This window comes from Aethalodelphis obliquidens, unplaced genomic scaffold, assembly GCF_003676395.1.
Source record: "Aethalodelphis obliquidens isolate GAN/ISIS:26980383/991018 unplaced genomic scaffold, ASM367639v1 scaffold29, whole genome shotgun sequence".
Lineage (NCBI taxonomy): Eukaryota > Metazoa > Chordata > Mammalia > Artiodactyla > Delphinidae > Aethalodelphis > Aethalodelphis obliquidens.
In genome coordinates, this window is record NW_020837973.1 from 18,054,825 (window position 1) to 18,076,376 (window position 21,552).

The 21,552-nt window shown below is 35.1% G+C and overlaps 1 protein-coding gene across 2 annotated transcripts in view; it reads right to left on the bottom strand.

The window, feature by feature from the left end:
- CDH12 (cadherin 12) overlaps positions 1-21,552 on the bottom strand; it is a 406,688-nt gene that overhangs the window by 75,483 nt on the left and 309,653 nt on the right. Inside the window, exons 4-5 of one of the 2 annotated variants that reach the window (XM_027125363.1) lie at positions 17,739-17,858; positions 6,291-6,458 (exon numbers count right to left, since the gene is read on the bottom strand). In XM_027125363.1, the coding sequence (XP_026981164.1) occupies positions 6,291-6,458; positions 17,739-17,858 (288 nt within the window). The remainder of the gene's footprint in view (positions 1-6,290; positions 6,459-17,738; positions 17,859-21,552) is intronic. The other variant, XM_027125364.1, reaches the window with a different exon arrangement.

The window sequence follows — 21,552 nt, forward strand, 5'->3', positions numbered from 1 at the left end:
ATCCCACATGCTGCGGAGCGGCTGGGCCCATGAGCCATGGCCGCTGAGCCTGCGCGTCTGGAGCCTGTGTTCCGCAACAGGAGAGGCCACAACAGTGAGAGACCCGCGTACCGCGAAAAAAAAAAAAAGGCTACATTTTAATACTCAGTCTCCACCCAAATAGGTGGAATTTTGCATGAATCAAAAAATTCTCATGAGGTACAAAATAATTAACTCATTACCTCTAGCTAACGAATAATGAAAAAGCCTTCTCAGAGAATCAACACTTGCTCCTTCATCACAGATTTTCAAATTGTGCCCTGCAGACTATCTATATCACAATCTACTGGAACACTTATCTATAATTCAGATTTCTGGATTTAAGCTATGTCAACTGAAGCAGAACTTCCCTCGCTGGGACATAGGATCCCAAGGAATTCCTAAGGCAAATACAATTTGAGAACCCCTGGGAGAGCCACTGGTGAATAAGTCCCAGTTTATCGTTTGCATGCCTTATCTTCAGGAAATAGTTGTTTCTTATTTATTTTTATTGAAGTAGACAAAGGCCCATTTGGGAATTAAACTTGAAGTGCTTATTTCCCTTAGTAAAAAGCTAGTTTTATAACGTGTCTTGGCTTATTTTTCAAGAATAGAAATAAGAGTCATCAAATATGACTCATGCTCGCATTCTATGTGAGAACTGGAAGATACCTGAATATAAACGCTTTGTATAATTTTTTAACCCCTAAAATTTATGATTTCTAATGCCTTTTTTTTTTTTTTTTTTTTTGCGGTCCCCGGGCCCCTCACTTTTTTGGCCTCTTCCGTTGCGGAGCACAGGCTCCGGAAGCGCAGGCTCAGCAGCCATGGCTCATGGGCCCAGACGCTCCACGGCATGTGGGATCTTCCCGGACCGGGGCACGAACCCGTGTCCCCTGCATCGGCAGGCGGACTCTCAACCACTACGCCACCAGGGAAGCCCGACTTTTAATGCTTTTTAAACATTTCCTCCCAAATGAGGAGCATATCTAATTGTCATATAGCATACATACATACAATATCAAAGATCAACTGATCTAGTTTTTTGTCATATTTATATCTTTGGGAGGCACTGACCTAAAAGCCACAGACTAGGTTAAATTATGGGAATTAAACTGTGTATTAAAGTTGATGCTAAATTGGCACCAGTACTAAGTTTGAGAATAAGCAAATATGAATTTATATCATTAACACCTTCATATATTAATTTTTTATTACTATTTAAAACCGACACCCAGTTCCAATTAAGGAAAGCCTTCACTTACATTTGATCTATACAGTTAACTTTGCAGACCAGTTGGTCCACGCCACCCTTCCAATCTCAAATATTTGAGTGAAGCTGAAGTAGTCATTCTCATTTTAATAGTAGTGGAGCTCACATAAGACCCATTATTTTAGTCATGCCTCTTTTGGTATTCTTTCAGAGTAATTGCCACCATCTTCTCTTTCTCATTCTTTCACCTAAAATAGCATATTGGAGGCAGTGATAAGAACAGAAATTCCACCTTTGCCTCAGAGGCATCATTTAGAAACATGCTGAGGGTGTTAACAGTTATTTGTACTTGATCTGCAGGTAGGAAGCAGGCCCTTGGCCAGAGTCTCCAGATAAGTTGGAAGGAGAGATTTGTACATAATTCACTCCCTAACAGTCACAGAAAGAGATTGTGAAAAGAATCGAAGTGATTCTCAGCATACACACATTTACATATTCAGACATATCTTGGGCACTCAAAATCCAGGAAAAATTTTCTCCTATGATATTATTTAAATAAATATATAAATCTATATAAAGTTTTGAATTCTCAAATTATATATATATAAATAAACATAAAAATATAAATATGTACAAATATTATATCTAAAAATAAACTTAACACATGAACTTATATCTTTAGTAGTCAATCTCAGTTATCCCCATGACAATTAAACTTTGGACACCTGGCAGAACGTGATGGTACATTTTCTAAGGCTGGATCTGAGTAGCTGTCAAAATTCAATTACTCTTTACTTCTGTATTCGGAATGACTTATTACATGGTTTTACTAAGTAAATTTCAGTATCAAAGCTTATAGTTTTCCAGGTATAAAGATGGTAAATGGTAAACAAAGAGAAACAGACTTTGTGCCCCATCTGGATATAATTGGGTTCATGGTTCTAGGTATAATATTGGATACAATTATATGTTTTAGAAAATAACTATTGTACAAATAATATTTTATTGACTTATAACTGAATCAATTGTCCTATAACTAGAAACAGTCAATATAAACATGTTTGGTGGGCATTTGATGAAAACAGATTTACTTTATTTTGTTTATTTATTTATTAGTTTATTTATTTAGGCCTCACTCTGCAGTTGGTTTGCTGGATCTTCTTAGTTCCCCAACCAGGGATTGAACCTGGGCCACAGCAGTGAAAGCTCGAAGTCTTAACCACTGGAATGCCAGGGAATTCCCAAAAAACAGACTTACTTTAAAATACTGTTTTATTTATGACTAAGAATTTGTCATAAAATAAATATTAATGTCTTATTTTCTGCATTTGAATCCATTTACCATACAAACAGTTCTCTTAAATGCTTATTATATTGAAAAAGAAAGGAAAAAGAAGCAAACACTTCTTTACGTTTCCTACAAATTATCCCTTTTTATGTAAACTATGAGGGCTTTATTTCACCTAAGTTGTTTTCTTATTCATTACAAAACTATTACACAGAAGAGACAAGTGAGAGAAGTATTTTGCCTAATGTGAATTAACCACAAAACTTAATCGATTTGATCTCATAATGTATAATTCAGACCAGCTTGTTAGATGGTCTTGTTATTTAAAATTCAAGTAATGGAAACCATCAGCATTTTGCTGTAGCTTATTTTGACAGATGGAAATCCTCTACGGATGTCCTCGATTATCATAGATGGAAGCTATATGAGTATATGTAAAAGATTTTACAAAGAAAATATTTTGTTTTTATATGACTACAGGTAGAGCTCTTTTAACATGCCTGGTATTATTTCTATTTCTGAAACAGTATTCCCTCCTTTGTTTGTGAACAGTTCTGTCTGTAGGACTTTTGGGGCAAACCACAGGCATTAAAGGCAAATTGCCTTTTAAGAGGGAAAGTGATAAAAAGTTCTGAAGTCCCTTCATAAGATTAGGTCTTGGGTTCTCCTACCTAGGAGCTGTGTGATCTTGGACAAGTTACTTAACTTTTATTAATAATATACCCTTGTTCTTTTATTTCTAAAATTGAGAAAATACTATACAGTCATTGTAAAGCTAAATGGGAATATATATGCAAATCATTTTGCATAATGCATGACACATGGTAACTTATTAGTAAATATCATTGTCACCATCATCAAATGAAATTGGCAGGAAATTCTGATGCCTCAGGAGCCATCTATTTGGCAACAGTAAAACAACAAACTATTTACACTTGCATCCTACAAATGGCCATGACATTTAATTTTATTTTCATTTCTAACAGATTTATAGAAGGAAATGGATGGAACTGGGTGCTTAACAATGTCACACATGCATATGTACACACACAAAGCCAAAATGAATTATGATTAGTAAATTTTAAGAAATGATCTTGTGCATTTTTAAGCAATGAAAAAGATGTAGCTCCATGAAGTTCAATTGAAGGAAGATTTTCTTTTCAGCATAATTGCTTAACAGACATGAACAAATATAGCTAGCTGTGGGAAATTCTCTCGTTAAGTTATATTATGTATGAAATATTTGTTTTCTTGACTTTTACATTCAAAAGTTTTTATTTCAGTTTGTCATTTCATGTCATATTTTCAGTTTAATTGATCCATGTGAGAAATATTCCTTCAGAAAGAGCACTGGCTTCTAAAGAGGTGGCTTTTCTGTTTATGAATGTATTCTGTCTTTTTCCTCTGAAGGATATAAATCAAAATAATGGTACAGTAAAAAGGGCTTGACACAAAGGCATGTAAGATTTCAAGGGGATTAATTTTTTATTCATGAAAAATGTGAAAACTCTCTTCTTTCTCATGATTCAAAAATATCTCTCACCTATTATACTTTCAGGCTATAGTTCGAATATGCATGTAACACAAGAAGAAAATAATTAGATCACAGTGATCTATTTGGTATATTCCTTCTACCCTCTCATTTCTGTTTATGATGACAATTCAGCCTATGTCATGTGACATTTTTGCAGACGTGTCTAAAAAATATGGTTTCAGAGTGGCAGGTAAAAGAAAAGACTATCTTTTCATTTTCGTATGTTAAACTAGAAGAAATTTGAACTTTAGTATCAAAATAAAGCCTTTGCCAGCGTTGATGATCTTGGGCAACTTAATCTAAGTCTCAGTTTTCTTAACAGTAAAATGTGGAAAATAAAGATCTCAGAGTGTTTCTGAGGAAAGGAAATACGAAAGTGATAAAGTTCCTGACACAGCATGAAAATGCTCTAAAAGTTCAAATGCCCTTAACCCCATAATCTTTCCTAGTGCGTCTCGTCTAGTTACACTTAGATCTACAGATTCAACTTCGAATAAATTCCAAAGAAGCCTGCTGCTTTGCACAGATTCTTTTCACTAGATAAGATCTGGAATTGATCTTCCTGTCTCCCTGGGAACTGAGCATGCCATCTTGGTTCCCTAACCATACTCTAGTTTCTCTCCCATTAAGATATTTTCATTTCTTTGTTGCACTCCAGCCTATTTGTCTGGATGGCTGTTCAAACTTTTGCAAATTACCCTTCATCCATACCCAGAAGTTGTTTCCTTCCACTGGTTGAGTTTTACACTCTTCATCTGAAAAACCTCACTATCATCCTTGTGAATAAGAATACTGACACTACCTAGGAAGATCTCTGCTATTTCTTATACTCTAAACTGAACACACTTTTTATGCACAAATCCAAAACAGAATTCAAATGTACAATGTCACCTTTTATGTAAAAGTAGAACAATCTTTCAAACTAGTCTCCTCCATTAGCTATTACAGATTGCCACAAATAAGCAGTAAAATTGTTAAAAATCAGTCTTTTTGAGGTGGGAACATGTTCTTTTTTAATGCCATATTCTAGAGAATCAAATGCATTATTTCTTTCTCCTTTGAAATATTTATTTATATTTTTTCGGTTTCCCTGAATAGAAAGCAAGGAAAGTGTTGCTCTAGGACTCTGTGTTATTAGTCATAACCTATATTTACTAGCCATTTGTCATATACATCCCAGTTGCTAAAGTATAATGATTTCTAATTGCCACTTTGATAACATTTGTTCAGTGCACTGACTTTCTGATCACTAAGTAAGTGTATTTCCATGAGAAAATATAGGTTGATCATTTTAAGACAAAAATGACAAAGTAGTAAATTATGTAAAACCACACAGCTAGAGGAATAAAATATCCATTTAGTTAAATATTCTCATTGTTATATACTTTAGTAGATAAACTCAAACTCTCCTGGAGTTAGAAGAAAATGATTTGCCTTGTTTTGCTTTTTAAAACTGTTCATGTAAATGAGCGTCTAGTGACTTTATCAAATTACTTATATAAGCAATGGAAGAAACAGTTTCTGTATTCTAAATCCTAGGAACACTGAACTATAATCCTTGAAAATGTACCAGAAGTCGAACAGGTACTTATTGGTGTTAAATATAATACTGCAAAAGAAAACTGGATGTAACACAAGTGAGAAGTATTCATTTTCAATAAGAAATATAGAGTTACAGAGAAGATAGAGGTGTGAATTATTCTATTATCATAGAAAGTGTAGCAATTTTCACCTACTGCAAAACTAAAATAAAATACAACTAAAGTAGAGAAATAGCATCACTGCAATGTCATCTGATATCTCCAGGGAAGTATACAGAAATGATTCAACACATATAATTGATAAAGTGAAGGCAGAAAATTTTATGCTAATTATATGATATAACAAATAGTACAGTGTCATAAATCTTAAATTACATTGTACTTTTCATATTTATATTACTTTTTCAACTAGTAAGAAATTAGACAAGATCCCAACCTATTGTGAATATTTTACTTTTATAAGAATTGATAACATGATTCGTACAATTATTGACTCATTTATATTTTTTTCTATTAAAATCACACTATGCATGATTCTAATGGAAAAATGTAATTCTGAGGACATTTAATTTTTAGCTTCTGCTTCCTAAAGACAAAAAGTGTCTGGAAAATTATTACAATTCCTGTAAAATTCAATGAAATGTAAGACATTTTTTAAAAAGCTGCACTGATTTCGACTTAACAGGAAAAACATACTTTTTGGGAATCGAGGTGGATTGTCATTGACATCTGTTAGGGTGATGTTGACTATTGTCGTTCCAGCTAACCCTCCCAGTTGTCCGCCCATATCCTTGGCTTGGATGAGGACTTGGTATTGTTCTTTGACTTCCCTGTCCATGTTTGGCAAAGCTGTTCTAATAACACCTTAAGGGGGAAAAAAAATAAAAGATAAATATCACAAACGGTGAGTTTTCCAAAATAAAATAGTCCACAACAAGAAAATGATTCTATCTAGATTCATTAGCAAAAAAACATGCTAACAAAAATTCTGTGTATTAAAAAGTGAAACACCCAAAACATCCAATGGTTAAGATATAATTAAATATATTGTGGTAATAGCCACATAGTGAAATGCTATGCAGCATTGTGGAATATGGTTAAGGAACAATGTATTGGCTCTAAAAGATGGTCATCATTCACTAAGTCAACCAAGTTAGACAAAATTTATACAGAATGCTCCTACCTTTAAAAAAGAATTAAATTGTTAGACAATATATATTTTAGATATATAGTAAAAAAATTAAGTGATTACACTGAAGGTGAGATTTCTAAAGAATAACATCTTCTTCTTCATTCTTATCTATTTTTTGGGATACATATATATTACTTTGCTTCTTTGAACACTTGAATATCTCCTTTGTGTATTTTATTTTGTCTTTCAGGATTCCTCTTACTTATATTAGCCACAGGTTTTTGTACTTAGATCTTATTAAGCTTTGCCATTGCAGGGATTTTGTCTCTCTTGTCACCAAGTTACTATACTACAACCTCTAATGGAGTGCTTGTCATTTAGAAAAAACTCAGTAAGAATGGTTGACCATCTGACTAGTGGAATGACTGGCGAATTGAAGGAAGGAATCTATAAATTATTTATTTATTCATTTATTTTTGATGTGGACCTTTTTTTGTGGTACGCAGGCCTCTCACTGTTGTGGCCTCTCCCGTTGCGGAGCACAGGCTCCAGACGCGCAGGCTCAGCAGCCATGGCTCATGGGCCCAGCCGTTCCGCGGCATGTGGGACCTTCCCGGACTGGGGCACGAACCCGTGTCCCCTGCATTGGCAGGCGGACTCTCAACCACTGCGCTACCAGGGAAGCCCTTGATGTGGACCATTTTTAAATTCTTTATTGAATTTGTTACAATATTGCTTCTGTTTTATCTTTTGGTGTTTTGGCCACGAGGCATGTGGTATCTTAGCTCCCCAACCAGGGGTTGAACCCGCACCCCTTGCATTGGAAGGCGAAGTCTTAACCACTGGACCTCCAGGGAAGTCCCTATAAATAATTTATAATCATGAATCATGATATATATGCATATTTACATAGTCTACTCATTTCCTTTTCTTGTGTTTGGGTGCAGAACTAATTTATATTTATGTCTGTATTTATATTTATATTTATTCATAGTGTAACAACTAAAACCTTCTGGATTTATTGCAGGTAAATTGTGAATAAATTTTATAACAAATTCCAATCTATACCTAATGATTTTAGGGAGAGATTGCAGAAAATTTGTCTTAAACCCATGTGTCTTTGATATTATTTCTTAAATAATAAGGCATACATGAATAACAAATTTAATATCAATTGTCAACACAAAATATAGAACCCTAAGCACAAACTCAATATACATCCTTATTTTATCTATACTTACCTAATGCTGTTCTTTTGCTAATTCAGACTTAACTACAATCTGAAATTTCTTTTGGCCCTTGGCAGGAAATTGCCAAGCAAGTTCCATTTTTTGCTCCTGCAGTTTTACTCATACACTGCTACTGACACCCATTTACTTCAATCTGTTTGTCCTTTCTTCAGCTTGGATTTCTGATGTTTCATTTCCAAGTGTCTTAAATAAGATTCTTCATCTCTGCATCTCAGTGGCCTGGTCCTACATGCCTTAAGCTACATGACTTCTGACTGCCTTATAATATTTGTATTTTCTAGATAAATGCCTGGGTTGAATTCATACTCATAACGTATTTTCCTGTTGTTGACCAGATTTATCTTTACTCAGTTCATTTCCAGTAAGTATATATGTATATTTCTTACTCTACTCAATTTCTGCTATGAAAATTTTCAATATAATTTACAAATATAAGTTTGATATATAAATTTTATGATATATGTATGCATATGTAAAACATTGATTCTATGAAAAAGAGAGCAAATAAACATTATCAGACTTATTTAAGACTAGAGTTGTTTTCTGATGATTTGATGTAATTGTCATGAATACCCCTAACTGCCCTGCACTCCTCCATTTTGTGTCTGATAGGTGATCTAGCCGCCGCATCCAGCCATCCTTTTAGTTTAATGCTGCTTTTGGGAGACTGTATGTTAGAATTTAGAGAGGAAAGGGTTGTGTATGTAGTTTCAAAGGAAATCTCCTCTGATAACCATGATGTGCTTCCCCTTCCCACCACCATTTTCATTAGGAGCCACTGTCCCAGAGAAATAGCATACGGCATTTCTAGAATTTTTTTAGAGTTGAATCTGGGGAATCAGGCAGACAACAAAATTCATTGTGAGTAGAGAATCCTTAAATACTATGACCTATTGATAAAACCGGGGGCGGGGGGGGTTGCGGGGAATCTCCTATTCAAAAAGTTACTCTTCTTATGGCCACTGGTTGTTTCTATACTTCCTAACATTTAAAACCAAACAAATGAAAATGGATTGCCTGGTCTTGAGCAAGGAGGAAACTTGAAAACGACTGGACTAAAGTGCTTCCATAGCAAAATGCAACCAGCCGAAGGAAATGCTACATCCTGTCACTTCAGATCTTAGATTTAGGTTCAAGTAGCCATCTCTATTTTTCAGTATTTGTATATAAAGGTACAGCAACAAACTTGTATGATAATAGTTTAAGATTAAAAAGAAAAAACATGCATTTTATAAAACAGTATAAATACTCCACAGGTACTCCACAGTAGTGATACCACAAACCTTAATTAATTTGAAATAATTTTGAAATAAATCCTATTTTTTAGAAAAAAAAAAAGAGTAGATATGCAAGTTTACATTGAATACTGGTATGGTCTTGTACCTGATGAACTTTCGAACATATGCAAGATAATTAGAGCAAATTAAGAATGAGAAAAATAGATTTTATTTCTGCCAATATGAATGGAAATATATGGTTGAGAGAGTTATAACCTTATATTAAGGTTATAAAACCTTACAGTACCAAAGGATGCTAATCTGCCAGGGGATATATTCTCCCTTTGCAATCACCTTGGTGTTATAGGCAAGTCCCTTAGTTTTGGTGGATCTCAGCTTATTTTGTGAAAATGGGTTAGATATGCTGATGAAAACTTTTTGAGATGAAAATAATGCAATACTATATATGAAAAATCATGAAATATTACATGTGATAATCAAGGATTTGGTTTTATCTGAGTTTTTTCTTGAATTGAGTGCTGAACTGCAGGATTGAAACATGGGATAGTAGATTCAGTCAACACTTGTACTAAAATATATGTTTCATTCAGGCACTGTTCCTAGGTTTAAGGGTATAATGGCTTCCATCTGCCCCTCCAATTCCACTATATATACTTTTCTAGACCTCTCTCTGCTCTCTGGTTTCTGGTTGCCCTGGGCCAATTGACAGGAGATTAGATGATAGAAGGAGAATGAGTTTGGGTATTTCTTTCCATGGATCCCCCACTTTCCATTCCACACTCTCTCCTGCCATGGTCTCTGCCTGTGACTCTAGAACACCCTCATTCCTTCAACCCCAGTGTGGTAATTGCATCCACTTCTTATTTCTTCTCCAGATTCGGCCTTATCCCTTATGGTTTCCCTACAATCTGCTTGCACTTTAATAAAGAGTCCTTTTATTAAACTAATCTCAAATTGCCCAACTGGGTATCATCTGTTGTCATCTGGGAAAATAATTGATAGAGTCTCTGTATAAGGTTCCTTCATGGAATGTACATTTAATGGGTATGTGTTCCTGTAAAGTGGTGAGGAGGTCATAAAGAAGCTTTTAAATGATTAAGCTAATTTCAGATGGTGATTGGTGTTATGAGGAAAATGAAAGAAAGTCCTCTTGAAGGTAGTATCAGAAATGTCCCCTCTGAGGAAAGACTGCAATCCCAGAGAAGTGGAAGAGGCTGACTTAGAAAGAACCCAGGGAGGAGTATCCCAGGGACGAAAAGGAGGAGAGCACTACTTCTTCAAAGCATACAAGAATAGAACTTGGGGCTTCCCTGGTGGCGCAATGGTTGAGAGTCCGCCTGCCGATGCAGGGGACACGGGTTCGTGCCCCGGTCCAGGAAGATCCCGCATGCCGCGGAGCGGCTGGGCCCGTGAGCCATGGCCGCTGAGCCTGCACGTCCGGAGGCTGTGCTCCGCAACGGGAGAGGCCACAGCAGTGAGAGGCCCGCGTACCGCAAAAAAAAAAAAAAAAAAAAGAATAGAACTTGGAGGTTGATGTGGCCGTAACATACCACTGTTGGGAGGGATGGTATAAAATAAGATCACAGAGTGGGAGAGAAGTGAGATAGTGGTTTTCAAAGATAAATAAACTCTCTGGGAAGGCATCTTGAAAATCAGCAAGTAAGAATACATCAAACTAAAAAGCTTCTGCATAGCAAAAGGAATAATAGACAAAAATGAAAAGGCAACCTATGGAATGGGATAAACTATTTGCAAATCAGATATCTGATAAGGAGTTAATATCCATACCATAAAGAACTCATGCAACTCAATAACAAACAAAAAAAATCTTACTTAAAAATGGGCAGAGAAACCGAATAGAAATTTTTCCAGAGAAGTCATACAAATGGCCAGTGGTTACATGAAAAGGTGCTTGATATCAATAATCATCAGGGAAATGTACATACATCAAAATTACAATGAGATACTTATCACCTCATGATTCTTAGTATGGCTGTTATCAATAAGTCAAGAGCAAGGGATAAAAAGTGTTGGCAAGGATGTGGAGCAAAGAGAACCCCTGTGCACTGTTAGTAGGGATGTCAATTGGTACAGCCACTATGGAAAATAGTATGGAGGTTCCTTAAAAAAAAGTAAAAAATAGAGCTACCATATGATCCAGCAATTCCACTTCTGAGTATGTATCAAGAGAAAGTGAAAACAAGATCTTGAAGAGATACCTGTGCTCCATGGTCATTGCAGCATTAGTCACAGCAGCCAAGATATGAAAACAACAGAAATGTCCATCAACAGATGATTGGATAAAGAAGGTGTGATACAATGGAATATAATTCAATAATTCAGACATGAGAATGAAAAAAAAATCCTGCCATTTGCAACAACATAGACGAAATTTGAGGACATTATGTTAAATGAAATAAGTCAGAGAGAGAAAGACAAAAAGTCTATGATATCATTTATATGTAGACTCTAAAACAGCTGAACTTACAGAAACAGAGTAGGTTGGTGGCTACCAGGGGCTGTGGGGTGGGGGAAATGGGGAAATGCTGGTCAAAAGGCACAAACTTACAGTTATAAGGTGGATAGGTTATAAGGATAGAATGTATATCATGGTGATTACAGTTAATATTACTGTATTATATACTGGAAAGTTGCTAAGAGAGTAGTTCTTAAAAGTTCTTAGCATGGAAAGGAAATGGTCATTATGTGACCTGATGGAGGTGTGGCTAACACTATGATGGTGATCATTTTGCAATATATAAGTGTATCAAATCAACAAGTTGTATACCACTTACTTACACAGCACTATATGCCAATTATATCTCAATAAAGCTTGAAAAATGCTAATTATTAATTTGAGACTATTCAGATAGATTAGGTGGATGGATGGATGGATAGATAGATAGATATAGATAGGAAGAGATAGATACAGAAAGGTAGAATGAACAATGGATGAATGGCTGCATTCTCCATTCACCGAGGATTAGAGTCCAGAGGAGACCTAGACCACTAGTCTGTTCTCTAAAGAGCAGTCATAGTGGTTAGGTCTGAGCACAAAGCAGTCACAGAGCCCCTCCAATCAGAAATCCTCAGAGATTGTCCAGGTCGCTCAGATTACAGACCTCACATAATCTCCATCTTCCCACTCCCTGATCTTAACTCTCTGATCTTATCTTCCACAACTCCCTCCTTTGTTCACTAGAGCTTTGTACCCTCTCTTCCCTCTGCTGGAAATGTTCTTTCCAAGACGTAACCCTAAACAGCTGCTTTACTTCCTTCATATCTGTCATCAAAGTCATCTTCATAGGACTGTATTTGTCATTCCAACTAAAATTCTATACTGAATTAGTTTCCTACTGCTTCTGTAATAGAATTTTTTAAAAGCTAGTACATTCTTAAGCTTTATTAAAAATATGGTGTTCATGACTACACAGATAAGGTGTATAATTTTTTGAAAACTGTTGCCAATAATGTATTTTGAGGACAAGAAGAGTTATCAGGTTATCTTAGGTAGGAAGAAAATTTAAAGACAGTATGGTCCGATTTTGCACCATAACATGCCTTAACTATTCTTTAAGATTTAGAAGTCACTTCCCCAAAAGTTCTTTTCTCAGGAGTTTCCCCGCTCTCGTGAGTCTATATCTAGTGCCCAGTAGTCACACTACGTATCATAGAGTGGTATCCTAGAAAACCCAAATGTAATCTTCTGAGGACCTGATGTCCTCCCCCGAGTAGATGGGGATCTAGTTGAGGATCGGCTTGATGCATCTCAGTATCCTGGCAGCACAGGACCTGCCAGGTCATTGGTTATAAATAAATGTGCATCAATTTACACAAATCCGGGAAATCCATACCCAAATCCAGCACCACTGGCTTATCGCTCATTACCTGCTTTAACTCTTCCAGTAATATGAAGCTCAGAGTCTCATGAGGTGCCTGCCCCTCTTATTTATGGACAATCATCAACATCTTTTTTTCCTAATGAAACCAAAATTCTTTCTTCCTGTAATTCATGCCATTGATAGCCCTCTGGAGCAGCAGAGAATACAGCTAGCTCCTCTTCTACATGAGAGCTCTACAACTTCCGAAAGGCATGTATCACATCCGCCTGGAGTATTTTCCTTTCAAGACCAAATAGTCTGAGTTCCATCTGCAGATGTGTGCATTCCATGGTTTCTAAAATAAGGCAAGTGGAGTTCACACAGAGTTCTCGTGAAGTGTGACAAGGCAGAATACAAGGGAACCATTGTCTGCGGTACATTTTTAGTCATGTAATTTTATTGCATATATGTAAAATATTACAAAAGTGATAATGGCACGTGTTGTTTAATCTTAATAATTGTCTATTTCCTATTTCACTCTTGAAGAAAAAAAGAGCTTCTGTCTTTATCTCACCAGCACTGACTCTAAATCCTGTAAGACTTTTCTCTGAATTAAAGTCAAAGGCATGCTCAGGCCATAAAACATTGTAAATATGTACATAGTAGTTTATATAAAGAATTAGCCCAAAATATAAAGTCTGACCCATGCTTTAATTTCACTATGGGGCTTTAAAACACTAACACATTTTTTTTTTTAAAGACTGAAAAGAATAAATATCAGTCGGGGGGGTGATGTTCTATTTGGGAAGTAAGCTTGAAGATAATCATCTCTAATCAAAAGGTGATAATCGAACTAAAAATCTTGAGAAAGTGTCAGTTCTCTCAGCACTTCATCAGATTTCCCAAACAGAAGCTAGGACAGAATCATAGAGCGTGAAGTATCAGGATAGTGGATAAAAGAAAAAAAGAAAGTAACTCATGCATGAAATCCCATTCTCATTCAATTGTTTTCATATGAATCCTAAAAATGCACATGTAAATACATAACATAAAGACTTATAAATATGCACTTTTGACAGTGCACATAAACAAAAAGGCACTGATGAAAAAGTTCTGGAGATGGGTGGTGGTGATGGTTACACAATGTGAATGTACATAATGTCCCTGAATAGTACACTTAAAATGGTTAAAATAGCAAAATATATATTTTACCATGACAGAGCCATTTAAAGTTTATAGATTTTTTTAAAATGTTGAGATAAAATAGTGTTATCAATATAATGCTTTCTCAGGTGGAGCTCAGATTATTTAGAAAAATCAACATATCATCACCACATGATACACCAAATAGCAATATCTAGTTATCCAACTCAGACTAGATTTTGAAATCATTTAGGGAAAAATTCAAATACTTTAAAAGAATTTTAAATGTAAATTAAGTCATGAGATCAATCAAGTTTATAATAAACTCAAGTTTATAATAATGTTTGTTTTCCTAAATGAAATAATTCTATTATCAATGCTCTGGAAATATTTAGCATCTCAATTTCATGCATCAAATAAAATACTACAATACCTCTTTAACATTTTATAGATTATAAGTGTTTTTCTAATGTATCATAAATATTAAGTGTAAAATATATATAATAATATAATATGCCAATATGACAAATATTTTAGTGTTTTATAAACATTAAATATAATAAGGATCAATGTTATTTAATGTTTTATAAATGTATCTACATTTCTGTTTTTTTAAAATATTTAATAATCATTGAGGCATATACATGAATGCACGCAAATTTTAAGTTACAGTAAACATTCTCTTGGTAAGCCAAATAATTGCCAAATTAGCCAATTTTAAACTCAATTCGGGGCTTATTTCATAGAATGCATCAATTTATATTATTTATAAATAAACCTGCCATATTTATACCTTGGAGAGAGGTGCTAGGAATGCTTGTCAAACAGCAATGTCAATGAAAACCTTTAAAAAAATGTTCTCATTCCAAACGAATACTATATAGTTATCTTTATCTCTTCATAAATACTTAGTCACCAGAAGTTTTGATAAGACTCTTCCTTTAGAAATTATTTTAAACTGGTTCCTACACCCAAATGTGGAAAATTTTAGGTAATATTAGTTTTTCATGCATTTTATTTAATAACAGCAAAAGGAATCATAAAAGGAAGCTATATGGGGGCTCTTTCTGAGAAATTGCAATTATCCTTGAGTTTTGATTTATTCTTACCTACCACAAGGTGATAAATTTGACAAAAAGTCTTCTTAATGGTTTCTGTGCATGAAGAACTAGTTATCATTCTATTAATGAAGTGCCTCACCATCCACTCTTTTCCTGTCTAGTGGTCTGGGGCATTGTTAGTATCAAGACTTCTGTCTCCAGTGAAAATCAATGCTTCAAAAAATCTATTCCATAGTTCATGCCAGAATTGTTTCACCTTCAGTTCTAAATAATAAGCATGATATAAAAATATAAATACACAATTAGAAAAGGCATATTATGAATATATATACTCTTCTGTAAAATGATACTTTCTGAAGGCATTAGAATTTATCTAAAGCTGATATTGAACAAGTAAAGTCAATGGGAGGGCAAGTAAACCCTTCATGTAATTGTTGTCTGTCCAGTATTAATTTGACCAAAGCAATTATGTTCCGTGCCCACGCTTTACGCTTCGATTCACCTTTGTGTGATTTTTATCTTGCTTTTTTAGTTAGGTATGGTCTCCGTCTATAGTTATTTTTCCAATATTAAATCTTTGATCCTGCTTCTGCCACATTTATTCTGAGTATATAAACTCATCTACTCTATATAATTCATCACTGAAACTCAGTAAGCGTACCCTAATACTAAAAACCTCCCTCCTCACCAATCTCTAGACACCTTCCTTTCTTTTTCTCCCATCCTTTCTGTCTGTGAGAAGTGCTTCTCAGAGGCTGAAGTGATCTAGGAGACAGATATTGTCCTTACTTCTATTTCTGTTAGATTCCCAGTTATGGTAAATTTGGAAAATGTAACTGTATAAGAAAAACTAACCCATAATGTTCCCATTTGATAAAAGAATGTATAGTATCTTAGATAATCTCATTATTTGTCTATACATTTGGCCTATTGCACAAACCTTCCTAATTCCTCTGGAGCTTTGTACCATCATAAACTTCATTGAAAACTTCCCCAAACTTTCTTATCAACAATTTTCCCTTTTTTCCACAAATATATGATTTTCCCAAAGTTAAACAACAATAGCCACCACAAAACTTCCTCAATACCTATATTGCCAAACATTTTCTCCTCCTGTCTTCACTGCCTACTTCTGGAAAATAACTTACATTTTAGGTGTAATCTCCTCATTACACACTCACTCTTAACATTTGACCCCCTGGCTTTTGATCTCTGATCCTACTTCCAAACCAAAAGAGCTTCTTTGTCCTGAACCTTTCTGTATTTTCTTCAGCACTGAAGTTCCCTTCTTAAAGGACTAATGTTGTCCTTATTACAATCTATTCCTTTTCAAGTTTAAAAAGGGAGCAGCTCCCAGCCTTGTTCTGTTCATTTTTGATGGTTTCTGGCCCCCTGTTGCCTTGATGAAAAGGGTGAGAAGTGAGGACAGACAGAATGGCAGGTTTAGTTGACAGAAAATTTGCTGGTTCTTTATTTTCACTTAATTGACCTTATGTTTCCAAGCAACATCCATCCATGGTTAATTATTAACTAACCTATATCTAATTGGTATTCCAGTTCCCACACACTTCTGAGGAAGTATAAATTTTGAAATGTTTAATCCATTTGCATGTATAGTGTCGGAAACGAATACCCTTCAAATCAATGTAGCTCTTTAAAGATCTATTTACAAATTTTAAAAGTAACTTTTTAGTCCAGTATGTTATCAGTTTATTCCATTACTTTAAACTGATGTGATAAACAGTATTGAATTTAATATGCAACATGTTATGTATTATATAAGAGTTGATAAAACAACTGTCGTTACGGAGTTTCTGCTTTAACTGTGACACTGAGCTTTGATAACTGGTCAGCATGACTGCAGCTCCTTAAAAACTATCTTCACTCAAAAACAGATTCTCTAGAAACAGGGGGAACTCGTTTCATTTTAAAGGGAATACAAAATCGTCCTGCATGTTTTCCTGCCCTTTCTATACTTTCCATAGATTCCATAGATTTGAAAACTGGAATTTCAATGGTTTGACTTAAAAACGAGACTGGCTTCAAAAACATAGACCAGAAGAATTAGTGATCTTGGGGTTTCAAGTTTGTCAGCCCTCTTCTTTCCCCTACTAGAAGCATAAGTCTATATTTTTCCAAAGTCACCATCCATAACCCCATCTATAAAGATAGCAATAGAAACTCCATAATCTTGGGTTGATTAGGCCCAAAATGGAATATAATTGAAACCTATTTTAGCTAGAAGAAACAAAAAAAACAAATATTCCTAGACTTTGGAAAATTTAAATCATACAAAGAATTCCTAACTAACAAATTTGGACTTGGCATATATGTGTAAAAAGGTTTATATTTATACCAAGTTCAATCTGAAAGAAATAGCTCTGCAGCAGCAAGGTAAGATCCTATCTTCCTTTGCTAGATGGGGAGCGCATTGAATCTTTATTGCAGTGTTAGAATGGGAAAGGGAGGTGATAATGTTGTCTCTAATAAAAAATTTACCTGTCTTGGGATCAATAGAGAAATAAGGCTGTCCCTGAAGAATGCTGTAAACGACTCTGGCACTGTTTCCATAGGTTGGGTCATCTGCATCCGTGGCCTTGACCTGGAGCACATAAGCACCTGGAAAATAAGACCATATGATTCTAGCATCTTTGTTTTATAGAGCTCAAGGTCATGTCTTTTATCTTCTGGACTCCATTTTCCTTTGGAATATGGCATTCCTTAATTCAGTGAGTATATGAAGTCACTGAGAATAACTGAACTATTATAACCAAAATGTTGAGCAACAATATTAGCTGTTAGTACAAGTGATACCTATTTTAAATATCTATTTTTAAAGCTGTGTCCATTTCCAGTAGCTAGGTCATTGACCTGAAAGTCATCACAATAGATTTATTGATTTGTACACCAAAGAAAACATGACACCGCTTGCATTAGCTCATCTGCTTACTGTAGATGCTTTAATTGCATGATTAGGATATCAATAGAAGAGCTAAAAGGTTTAAAGGCTTACTGAACTTTAGAGGTTGTAAGTAATTTGCAATTGCAGCTTAAAAATCAACAATTACATACTCATTTAGGAAACCTTTAATTAGGACAGAATATTTGAGAAAATGAGGAACCAAAAATAATTGCAATTCTAGCTAGAGAAGCACCTTTATGCCTCAAGACTGAATTATTCTGTGTTCACTGACATAGGAAAACTTTAAAGACAATCCAAATTATCTGTAGCTTTTCTCATCTCTTGACACTTGGCCATATTATTTATGTACTAAGAGAAGTTAATGGGAGTGTTTTTTTTTTTTTTTTTTTTTTTTTTTTGCGGTACGCGGGCCTCTCACTATTGTGGCCTCTCCCGTTGCGGAGCACAGGCTCCGGACGCGCAGGCTCAGCGGCCATGGCTCACCGGCCTAGCCGCTCCGCGTTACGTGGGATCCTCCCGGACCGGGGCACGAACCCGTGTCCCCTGCATCGGCAGGCGGACTCTCAACCACTACGCCACCAGGGAAGCCCAACGGGAGATTTTTTTCAGCAGTTTTGTCTTACATATTCATAGTCATAGTTAAGTCTTCCTCTAAGAACTTTTTAAATGAGTATCTCTTCTTAATGTCCATTCAGTGTTACTATTCTGAATTGAGAACAGAGTAGAATCAAAATTATCAAACTCAGTATAAATAAAATAATATGCTGCTGATGAAGGAAGGAAATGCCTACTGAGCATAAAGGGAGTGAAATGTGCATCCAGAGTTACACAGTGGACAGAACACTCTTCATCGCTTGGAGGCATTCAATGTAACTGTCAGTTTGGGGAATGCAAGATTGCTCCATTTACTCACTCAGGCTTTTTTCTTAAGACAGTGCCAACAGGAACAAACTTAACCTTAAAGGTTTGCTCTAAAAGCTAAGAGAATGAACCATCTCTTTACCTCTACTTTTTTGTTACATGAAGTGTTAGAATGCTGAAAAAGTAAGAAATCGTAACTTTCAGTAGACATTCAATGCCAAATGCTTTATCTTAAGATGTTTTGGTGAATCCTAGTTATATCAACAGATAAAGCATATGTTTTATTACAACAGTCTTTCCCAGGAGAAGACACTACTAGAAGGAAAGTAGGGAAACTTTTTTTTTTTTTTTGGCCTCACGGCTTGCAAGATCTTAGTTTCCTGACCAAGGACTGAACCTGTGTCCTCTGCAGTGGATACTCAGAGCCTTAACCACTGAGCTACCAGGGAATTCCCGAAAGTAGGCAAACATTTCTAAGCTGTGAAGAATGATAACTGATGTTATTCAACATCATCCATCATCAACATTTTCATCGTCATCAACAGCAATATTTGCAGCATCTCTAATAATTATTGGACAAATAAGCATTGGTAGGCATTGGGGACCTATATTAAGGATTCATCAAATGTATGTCCTCCTTAATGATGTAAGAATGAACAGTTGCAAGAGTCAATTCCCCTCTTCCCTCCTCTCTTCTCCTCACTTCATAACACATGTGTTATACAGGTAAAGTCTACAAATATTGAATAATGCCCAATTCTGGGTATAAATATTGCAGTTGAAAAGCAGTGGGTTGTTTTACTCTGAGGATATATTTGAAGAAAAAAGTATTATATCTTCTAGAAAGTATGTAGTAACAAATTTAATAAACTTTTATCTAATGGTCACCATATGCTCAATGCAGAATACATTTTTACTAAGTATATAGAAAAAATATTTTCCAAATGTACATTAAATTCTTTATGTTAATAATTTTAAGCTCAAATGTTAAAGGAGTGAATTAAGAAGTATTCCCATAAGTTATAGAAACAGCAAATATGCATCCTTCAATTCCACTTTTGTCCAACTCAAAAGGATCACGGGATAGCAAGAATAATGACACTTGTTTCATCCATAGTTATATCCATGATATTAAAAAATTATATACACTAAGTTACAGTGGCGAATAACTCTAGTTTAGTGAAAAAGCAGTTTCTGATGTAAGTTATTTAAGAGTTTTTCAGCTACCTCTATATGAGTTTATAAGAACACAATTAAACAGCATTATATCAGCTTGTTTTGTTTCCTGGTCCACAGCTTTCACCAAACTAATGCAAAAGAGAGACTTCATACTCCCTTCATTAAGAAGATGCAACTAATTGTCTGGAGCACATACATCTCCAAAGACTACCTTGGTCAGTGCTTGTGTAGCACACCAGTTCCTGACACTATTAAACACTAAATACCCAAGAGGTAGGAGTGGGAGGTTGTGGTTGGGGCATGTTTGATATGAAACTAGGAAATAATACAGTCAGTGAAATCCACAGAAACTGGAGTAGTCTTCTTCTCTGTAGCCATCATCCTGGAGTTTATTCTAACACTGAAACCCAGGATGACAATGTAACCCCTCTAAATGTTGAAGTTCAGAGAGTTTTAATTATCTCTCCTCCCTAAGTTCTATTCCATGCACATGATGAGGGTTCTGGAGCCTAGAGAAAGTAAGCCAGCTTTCTTTCATAATGCAACTACACATGGCCTACTTCTGTTTGCTCATGCAAGATGTGATATACTTTATTTGATTTCATTAAGATTAATATTCTCAATGGGGATGAATTTTAGAAATAATGACACAATGTCTGCATTTCACAATGAAAGAATTGAAGCCCAATGATGTTAAAATCATTCTTATTGACACTGAAAGTCATTCTCATACAAAATAGTAGACAGGTGGTAATAGAACTGAGCCCAACTATCTCATGATTTCAGCTAAAGTAGGCATTGATCTGTTGATTCATTCATTCTTCCTTCAGTCAAGAAATGTTCAGTGGTCCACACCATGCACCAGGTACTATTCTCAACATACAATAAAAAATAATACGCTACTTAATTATTTTCTGTCAAACACTACTTCCAGCATGACAGGTTTATATTCTATGTATTTTTTTGCATTTAGGGTATTAAATAAACAAATTTACTAGAAATACATTGAAAACATAATTGGATTCTGTTGAATTTATGACCTCTTCATTTTTTAAAACTTCTCAGATGTATAAGGACATTCTATAAATTGAATATGTCCTTTGCTTTTTGTCTTTGCCCTGCCACTGTCTCAACTGGTTTGAATCGTCACTCTCACAACTGCAAGGCTCCAGAACATTCTAATTGCTTCCTCTTCCAGCTCCTTTTACACAGGCGCATCAGAGTAATTTTCCTATAACATGAGATTGATTAAGTTACTCTCATTCATTTAAAAAAATGTTAGAATTAAAAAAGAAAAAAAAACTTCCAATGGATTTTTATTCCTAATGAAAGAACATTATCTAAACTCAC